General features: G+C 41.8%; 1 protein-coding gene across 1 annotated transcript; it reads left to right on the forward strand.

Annotated features, from left to right (window-relative positions):
• Nucleotides 1-2,711: 2,711 nt before the first annotated feature.
• On the forward strand, nucleotides 2,712-10,062 carry LOC125424983 (thioredoxin domain-containing protein 5-like; the record flags this gene model as incomplete). The annotated part of the gene is made up of 4 exons (XM_048482431.1): nucleotides 2,712-2,817; nucleotides 4,827-4,923; nucleotides 5,848-5,963; nucleotides 9,968-10,062. Coding segments are annotated over 4 exons (414 nt in total), but the record flags the coding sequence as incomplete, so codon positions are not given.
• Nucleotides 10,063-10,094: the final 32 nt, after the last annotated feature.

Consider the following 10,094-nt stretch of genomic DNA (forward strand, 5'->3'; position numbering starts at 1 on the left):
CTGTTCTTAATACAAAATACAGCATTTCTGAACTCTCTATAACTGGTTTAGCAATCTTAACAGGAGTTGTCAGGAAAAGTGCAGGAATAGATGATTTTGAGTCTGTGTGACTCACAGCAACAGGGATAACAGCTTATGCAAGTCGGGTATCAGATATTACAAATAGACAGGTTGACTTTATTCAGAGCATGATGTAGAGGAGACCTTGGGTTGGAGCTTGTTATCTATCAGTCAAAAGCAGTGAGTCTTCAAACCTTCCTGGGTTCCCCCTGGGTGCCCCCTCTTCCCAGTAGCCATTTTTGAGTCCAGGCCAGCTTATTCTGGGGTTTGTGGGGCCCGCACAAGTATGTGAGTCAGGATGCTGGAGCAGGGAGGGGAAAGAGAGCAAAATTACTTCATCCTGCCCCTTATGTGAGTGGAGCTCCAGTGTTGAAAGAAGAAGAAGAAGAAGAAAAGGAAAAGGAAGAGGAAGAGGAAGAGTTTGGATTTATATCCCTCCTTTCTCTCCTGCAGGAGACTCAAAGGGGCTTACAATCTCCTTGCCCTTCCCCCCTCACAACAAACACCCTGTGAGGTGGGTGGGGCTGAGAGAGCTCCGAGAAGCTGTGACTAGCCCAAGGTCACCCAGCTGGCATGTGTGGGAGTATACAGGATAATCTGAATTCCCCAGATAAGCCTCCACAGCTCAGGCGGCAGAGCTGGGAATCAAACCCAGTTCCTCCAGATTAGATACACGAGCTCTTAACCTCCTACGCCACTGCTTTTATAGAAGGAGGAAACAGTTTTGCCCTTGGTTGTTGTGGGTTTTCTGGACTGTGTGGCCGTGGTCTGGTAGATCTTGTTCCTAACATTTCGCCTGCATCTGTGGCTGGCATCTTCAGAGGTGTATCACAGAGGAAAGTCTGTTAAACGCTGTGTCCAGTTTTTCCCTATTCACCCTCTCTGCTTTATTCTTCTGAGCCACATGGTTAAACTGGTCACTCAGCCCTGGAATAAATTTCCCTGGGATTGGAAATGGCTGGGGGATGCTTGGAAGATCGAGGATTTTTGCACTGGATTCAACCCTGTGTATCCTTTTTATATATTCTGAAATGGGCTCTTTTCAGTGTATGCCTCAGCTTTTAGGTAGCTCATTGAAGTTAACACATATAACCTTCCAAAAATAACAGTGATTAGCAAGTATCTTGATTGGTCAGCATACTTTTTGAGAAGTAAATGTACACATCATATGTTGGCCAGATCATCTTAAAACCACAATGAGCAGTATTCTTGTAATACAATGAATTTTTCCAAAAAGTATTATAAACAGAACTCTGGATTAAACCACTGTTTCAAATTCTCCCGATTCTTCTTCAGTTTGACTTAGGCCCTTTTCACACTACAGGTTTGTTCTAGAACAATTCTTTGGGACAGTTCCGTTTTCTGCAAGTTTTCCACACTCTGTAGTTCCGTGCCACGGATCAGTTTGGTTCACTTTCAGATTTGTCCCATATCTGACCGTTTACCTCACTTTTTCCCTGCTCCCGGATGTATGTACAGTTTTTTCAAAAAACATGGTTTTACTCCAGATGTGCCTGGCTAGTGTGGAAAAAAAATGGCGACTGCTCCACTTTTAAGATGCCCGCCTCACTGGTGACGCAATTTATCCCAGCCAATCGGAAGGCGCCAGTTAATTGGCGATGCACACGCAGATTTTTAAGTTTGGATTTCCTCTCACTTGCCTGCTTCTTACGGTCCATCATGCTTTCCATTATCTCTGCATAGTGAGAACAAGAGATCTCGAGCACTCCGAAGTTTATTGATTATTGATACTGTCACAAGCATTAGCCAATAGGTGCCTGTAACACAGTTTTTCTTTTAACGTGATAGAAACTTGCAGAACCAGGTGCACCTCTCCCAGCATTATGCTTGACTGGGGACAACTTCCTGGCGGTCCCCGGCCCTAAAAGCATCCGACTGTCCTCAATCAGGGTCAGAGCTTTTGGGGCCCCAGCCTAGAGGAACGTCCTGTCTACAGAGGCACAGGTCCTGCTAGATTTTGCTCAGTTCCCCAAGGCTTATAAGTTGAAGATATTCCTCCATGCCTATGGTTGAGGCAGCAGCAGTTATATGGCTGCTGGCCTCAGTCTTTGCTTCGATCTTTATTTTATGTTATTTTATGTGTTTTATCTATGTTGGTTTAGACATTAATTAGATTTGATTGATTTTTGTTAGGTTTTCTCTCTGTAGTCACCAGGTGGTAAATATGTATTAGAGCACCAAGGATATTGTTATTTGTAGTTTTTAAATGTATATGAATTTTGATTGTTTAATATGTTAAGTTGTTAGCTATACGGAACTGACCTTGGTCAAGAGGGAATAGGATAGAGGTCCAATAAATAAATAAATCAGTTTTGGAGCTCAGTCTAGGACTGCAGAATGTCATATTGTTGGGACAGAGACCATTCATTCAAACCACCCACTTCCACAATTTTAAATCTGTCTTTAGCTCAAAAGCTCTTTGAAAGTTTACAGAACAATGCCAGAGGTCAGAACTTGGAAGGCATGTTATGTTATTGAAATTGACGGAACTCCCAAAACTGGGATTAAAAGACATTTGTGACAGCTATTCTTTGAGTTTTGTCAAATGCGATAACTGTGATTGTTTTCAGAATGTTCCAAGCTTTTATGACCTTGAACACATTTGTCTCATTGTCTTCACATATTTGCAGCCTAAAATTATTCAGACCAGACCGAGAAACGCTGAAGTATCAAGGAGGTAGAGATTTGCAGTCACTGGAAAACTGGATGTTGCAGAATCTAAAAGAGAAATCTGCTGTAAGTTAACAGAGTATACATTTTCAGGACAGATGCATTTACAATGAATATCCATCTGTTTACATTGAGCAGTAATAGTTGGTTAATGTGGACAATAAGTCATTGTTGGTAGTTTATTTTCCATTCAGTCAAATGCAGACTACCCATATTAAGTATTTATTTATTGTATTTTTACCCCGCCCATCCCCAGAAGGGGCTCAGGGTGGCACTCGGCGGTATGGGGTACACTGAGAAAAATTGGGGGCACTGAATGAACACGGGGGGGCCCATCTGCTCTTGGATCGACCTTTTCTTTCCCCATTCCATTATATGAATTATAAAAATTCCTATTGCTGCTTCTACTTCCAGCACTGTTAAATAGTTGGGCCTTTCTCAGGTGTAAGAACACGTATTTATTTATACTTAGAGCATTTTTCCCATAGGAAGAAGAAGCAATTTTTGCACAAAACACATTTGAGTTACTGAATTAAGTTTTATCATCAGCCTGTTTACTAGAAACAGCTTAAAATGTGAATGGTGGTCATCACATTTATAGTTATGGTTTATGACATACAGTGTCATTACACTATTCAAAGCTGTGTTGTCTGGCCCTGAATTATCCAGAACGCTCTGTTAATCAGCATTACCCAAAAGATAAGCTCCTCCCCCTTGGCCACCCTACCCACCTGTCTTTGAACACCTTCATGGCCTGCTCCCAGCTCTCCACTCAGCCAGCTTGATGAGTCTGTCTGTTGCTGGGCTTCTGACAGTTTGCCATCGCCATGAGCAGTTTTCTGACAGTTTGAAAAAAAAAATCACATGAACACTCCCCAGGGGGAACAGTGACACCAGCACTTTCATGTACTTAAGGTAAATTCCTTACAGAACAATAAGTACTACAGACAGTTTTTCAACCACAATGATCAGTATTCTTGTAATACAGATAAATTATGCAAAAAATATTATGAGCAGAATTTCCGATTAAACCACTGTTTGGAATCCTCCCCATTCTTCTTAGTGTTTGATTTAGAGAATAGGTGTCACTCATGGCAGGGGATGCTGGCAGGGGATGATGGGAACTATAGTCCATAACATCTGGAGGGCTGCGAGTTTGACACCTGTGATTTAGAGAGTGTAAAACCTTCAGAGAGATGGGGTCATTCCCACATGGAGTAATCCCTTATCACATGAAAAGTATCTGAAACATTATGCATAGCATTGCTTAACTATGAGAACCCTTTGACACACATAAGCCACATTGTGCAAATGATTTACCATCAAGGAATAAAACTCTTTAACTCATGACCGAAAGTGTTTTTGCAATATTTTTGATTTGTAATAGATTAACCTTAGGTATAAGATAGTGCTTGTGCCATTGACCATTACTTGATCTTGTGCTTATGCAAAAAAAAAAAAATATTTGCTGAGGTGAAACAGCATGCTGGTATTGCACTACTGTGAAGCAAGAGAATATCTCTCTGATTTATGTGCATGTGCTACTTTTGCATTAATACACAGAGACTTATGTTCAATTTAAGAATCTTAATTTTGTTATATATATAAAATCTTTTAGAATTAAGTGCCTTCTATTTCTTTCATTAGCATCAACATAGTCTTTTATATTGGTCTGGTGTTTCATCCACGTTGCCTTCTAATTCGCATTCTTTTAGAGCTTCTGACTGTTGGCGCTGTTAGATGATGTCATTTTCAGGTCCCTCCTTCCCTCTGCAGCTTGTCTCATGCTGTCATGTCCCAGGCAGCTTGCTTGCTTGTCTGCCTGGCTTGCTGTATAGGGGGGTTCTGTGATTTAAGGGGAAGGGGAAGGGAGTTTCCAGTGGGCTTTGGTCACTCCTTTTTAGGAGTCAGGGTAGAACAGCTTGAGTACCCAGCACATTGAATTAGCAAGCGATCCCCATTCCTCATGAGTGCCAGCGAACAGAGCTTTTATTGTATATAACCAACTCTTTTCTTTGTTATACTTTAATGTTAACCATGCATTCTCTTAATGTTATTTTTTTTAAAAAAAATAGGAGCCAGAATCTGAATTGGAGTCTCCAGAAGATCCTGAATCAAAGAATGGCCTGTACGAACTCTCAGCAGCTAATTTCAAAACACATATAGCGCAAGGTAGTTACTTAATGTAAATTCTGGTAGTAATCAGTGGTGGGATTCAGCCAGTTCACACCGGTTCTGTAGAACCAGTGGCTAATCCCACCACTGCCAGTTCAGTTGCTGTAAGTCAGTGTTTCCCAACCTTTTCGAGGTCAGGGTGCCCTTGACCTCACTCTTCATATTTCATGGTACCCCTGCCGCCACCCCACCTTACATTGCCCCTGCTAGCCACACCCCCACCTTCCCCTCCCAGGGTGAAGGGAAGCACTGGGGTGGGGGGTGGCTGCTGACCTTGCGGCAGGACCTGCCCCATGGGCCAGCTCCATGTCCTTGCTGGTGCCGGTGGGAGACACCACAAAAATGAGGGGGGGGCGGTAGTGTTGCCGCGGTACCCCTGGGACATGCTCACGGCACCCCAGGGCACCACGGAATCCTGGTTGAGAATGGCTGCTGTAAGTATTCCTGTGTTGCAGACTAAGACTGGGAAGGAAGTTGGAAAAATAGTGGCTTGCCTCATGTTCACAGAATCATGGAAACATAGAATTGAAAGGGACCTCCAGGATCATCTAGTCCAGTCCCTGCACAAAACAATTATGAGAAAATGTGGAAAGGAATTAGACAAGGTGTGGAAAAATGGCGAAAACTTACAATCTCCCTGACCAGCAGAACTGCAATAGCAAAGTCAGCAAATTTGTCTTGTTGCGTGACAGATGGCTATTTAACTGGTTTTGTCCTGTTATTGTTATCTTGGAATTCAAGCAGGGGTTTCAACCCTGACCTGGAAATAAGTATTGATACAGTAGAGTAAGAGAGTATAATAAAGTTTTTCCTTGTAAAAATAAAAAAGCCCAAGTATATTATGTGGAATCTTATCACAAGCCTCAATGACATCGAGCTAAACCATGATGTTATATCTGTGTATTTTTTTTCCTTTTAAAGGCGGCCACTTCATCAAATTCTTTGCTCCCTGGTGTGGCCATTGCAAGGCACTGGCTCCAACTTGGGAGCAGCTGGCTCTGTTCCTTGAAAATTCTGAAACGGTCAAGATTGGCAAGGTAGGTTTGATTAGCCAGGCAGCTGGGTCTTTGTTATACTGAGGACAAATCGTTTGCAAAAGTCCCACAAACCAACTTAAGGGTGTTAAATCTGTGCTTTCTGATAATCAATTCATGTAGGTTCATATTTGAATTCCCTGGTGCTTTGATGTTTATTTAATGGAACCACACCCTCAGATAATGTATTAATCTGCTGTGGGGAACTGTGTTGCAGGGCAACTGCAGCATTGCACTTTGCAAACTCATTCCTGCAAACTTTAATGTCAGAGGCATTCTTCTTGGGCAAATTCACTAGTTGTCAGTAGGAAGTCAGCTATGCTCTCTGGGCCTTGTTATTTTAAAAGAGGGAAAGTTAGAGTGTTTACTTAACGATAGAGCCCATTTCTCTCTATCTTCCTTATGTGTGAGGATTGGCATACCTTCTGGTTCTCCAGATGAGGGTCTGCTGCTGTTAATCACCCCACCCCACCGATGAACACTTTTGTAATAACTTCTGATTTTTAAGTCAGTGAGAGATTAAGGTTAAAGGAAAAGATTCCCAGGCCACATGCCAATTACAGACCTTTTAGGTTGTCGATTGTATTATTTGCTGTCCCACACCATCATGACTAGAGAACTCAAGTCCCAGTTATGTGATGCAGCACCCTCTTTGTGTAATGTGTGTGAATATAGTGCACCATTGAAAGGTGGTCCAGTAAAACAAATGTAGGCTCAAGTGGCAATGTGCTTAGCCTTCAACTGTAAAAAGTGGAAAATGGAAAAACTATATGTTATATGCAAAGTATGCATTAAGGAAGACCTGACACATTTTAGGAAAAGGCTTATCTTTTATGGTTCCTTAACATTTTCCTGCTCTTTTTTTCTGCTATTCTGTATTTTCAGTTTCAGGTTCTGTGGCCAATTCTGTAGTTTCCATTTCAAGTTCTTTCTTTTCCCTCCTGCTTGAGTTTTGAAGTGTCTTTTCTCCATTTCGTTAACAGTATTGCTGTAACTATCATTTTGTTTATCTTTTCCTGAGTCCTGATTTCCCTTTCTTCTTCTGTTCCCACTCTTGACTATTTGGTTATCCATTCTGAATTTTCTATTCAATGTTTTCTTTCTCTTCCAGATTATTTTTCTTTCTCTTCTCTTCCCATGTTCACTCTCATTCTTTTGGTTACACGGCCATTTCTGTAAGCGTGATTCTGCTTATTTTCCTCTTCACACCACTCCCATCTTTGCTTTAGTCTTTTCTGTTCAATTTTTAGTTTCCAATTAAAAAAAAATCTGTAGAGACAGATGAGTTTTCAGCTTCTTTTTTTATTCACCCATGTATCATAACTTCTGCTTTGGCTGTATCTTCTTTTTTTTGTAATGTACCCTTCCATTATTTCAACTTTGTCACTCCTATTTCCTTCAATTTTCTGTATTTCCACTCCTCCCTAACCTTGGTTGTCTCCCCGCTTTTGTTGGTTTATCCCTGTGTCAGCAGTGTGTATTCCTTTGTGTTGTGAACATCATTGGCATAAATCCAACTCAGCTCATAAAATTAACCTTACAACCTATCCATCTGTTTTATCTTTTGCTGAACCATCTTTCTTCTTTTACCTTCCTCAGTTTATGTTCAACTTCTATATACTGGTTTTATTCATTGCTTTGTCATTCTCCTCTGCCTGTTCATCGATCAGTTCTTCTGATAGCTTTACTGAGCATTTTATCTATAATACTATCATTTGTTTATTATCCTTCTCCTCAGTTTGCAGTGTTTCTATTGCTTCTCTGTCCAGAGACATTTTCTTTGATCTTTTTTGTCCATTTTTGTCTTCTGATATTGCTTTCTGTCTCCATTCCTCTTGGGTCCTTTTTTGTAATATTTCTTTTATTTTTTTTCTCCTTCCATCTACTGTTTTATTCTTTCAATTTGTACTGGTATTGTCCCTTTTCACTTTTATAGATCTTGTTGCTTCCTCGGTTCTTTAAAAAAATCTACTTTTGTATTTCACCTGGTCGAGTGGGAAGGTGGCATAACAATGTTTTAAATAAATATTGTCCAACTGTTGTCCTATTTTCATCACCAAAGTACTTAAATAACTTGTTTATTCTTGATGCCTTGCTTTGCTTTCTTCCTATCCCCTGAATACACCAGTCGTATTCTCAACCCTTCTTGCTTGATTTGCTTTTGTTCCAATTTAATCATGTTACATGTCTGTGACTTGAATCCTGAAGATTTCTGCTGACAGTTCCCATCAGCAGGAGGCAATGTCCTTTCCTCTTTCCTCCTGCTGCAGCCCAAAATCCCCTCCCCACCCCCAATGCTGCTCCTTGGGGTTGGACCCTAGGAATATCTTGAAGGTTGGTCAGAGATCTTCAGTGAGGAAGATTAATGTAAATCACCCTCCACCACCATGAAGGCACACAAGGTCTCCCTGCTGGAAGCCTCAGTGGACAACACGCTCAAAAATTCCAACAATAGGAAGGATGAGTTCTCCCTTAAGGCCATGAAGCCTCAGCCTTCATGTCACAGGAAGAAAGTTAAGGTTCTTTCAGCAAGTGACTCAGGTTCTTTTCCCATGAAGGTCTCTAGCCTAACACTCTCTGGTGACCAGTGGTTGTCCTGTCTTTGGATCTCAGGTTGATAGGAGGCCAACCTGTCTGCAGATAGATTCTTATCAAGTGTTTCCTCAGAGGAGCATCTCTCCCAGCCCTTGTACTTAAGCATAGGTTCCCTTTGTGAAACCACCATACAGTGCTCAGAGTTTTTCAAAAGCTTCTTTGAGCCTCTGAAAACCTATCCTTCAACATAGCCTTGCTCGTCATCAATGACCACCCAGACACCATATTGATGCTACATAGATCAGGCAGCCACTGGCAGGGGTAGCTCTCACAGGCAGCTCTGTGCCACTCAGTGGTAGGGAACCTCCGTTCAGTTCTCTACCATGGTTATAGCAACTATTACTCATCATTGCATTGGCCAAGAGGGTTTCAGGACTATCAACCCTCGTGGTTAGGAAGAGGTTGTTTTTTCTGCAATGACTCTGTGACTCTAACCACAGACCCTTCCATCATGCTGAACGTAAACTCTATATTCCACAGAGACCTCTTTCTGTCCTCATCCCATTCATCCTAAAGAATAGAAGTGGGACAAACTAGCTCTTAAGAAAACATTGTGCATCTTGCATACAGCTATCTCCAGACAGTTAATTTTCTTTGTTTTCCACAGTATGGGAAAGAAGGTATCTAAGTTGACTATAACCAGATGGATCAAGGCCTGAGTCTTCTTGGCCTACAGGATCCAGTACCTACTGACACTTTCTGGGGTCACTGCACATTCTACCAGGGTGGCAACTATCTCTGCAGCCCTTTCCACTAACACACCTGTGGAAGAAACCTGCAGGGTGCCTCCATGGACTTCAGCCTCAATCATTATGAAGCACTACAGACCAGATGTGTTTGCCACATCTGAGATCACTTTCAGCAGAAGAGTTCTCCAACAGGAGGTTCCCTATTAATATCTCCACCTCTTGGCTATTGTACCTGGAATCCTTCAGTTTTTCAATGTCCCAGTGTTAAGTATCTTCCTCAGAAGATGGAGACCATACCATGAGTGTTTCCTCTCATCGTGGATTGGAAGGTATTCTTTGCTGGCTTCACTCGTAGCAGCAGAACTGTCCAAGGGAACACCCTTTCTCCCACTGGGATGGAGACCTTGTTCTCAGAGACACTGTTCATTGGCAGTTTCTACTTGGAGGTGGACCTGTCTTCCTTGGAAGCTTGGGAAGACAAGAACTGGAGTCCAGATCCAAAGAATGGAAGAAGCCTCACAAAACTGATTTTCATAAGCCCTGCTCTCAGAGCAAGGAGAAGGGCATAACTCAGTATTAAGGATACTTTCCAATCTGGTGATGAGAAAAAACTCTCACAGTCAGTCCAGTCTGTGAATCTGTGACTAGTGAAATTGGCAAAAAAATCTTACTGTAGTCTCTTACATTGCAATTGAAAATTAATTGAATTATTCTGCAATTTAGGTGGACTGTACACAAAATTCGGAAATCTGCTCCACGCACCAAGTACGAGGCTACCCAACACTCCTTTGGTTCAAAGATGGAGAAAAGGTAGGAGGGTATTTATGAACTAATATTGTGGGATTAGAAT

The sequence above is a fragment of the Sphaerodactylus townsendi genome, unplaced genomic scaffold, assembly GCF_021028975.2.
Source record: "Sphaerodactylus townsendi isolate TG3544 unplaced genomic scaffold, MPM_Stown_v2.3 scaffold_1668, whole genome shotgun sequence".
Classification (NCBI taxonomy): domain Eukaryota; kingdom Metazoa; phylum Chordata; class Lepidosauria; order Squamata; family Sphaerodactylidae; genus Sphaerodactylus; species Sphaerodactylus townsendi.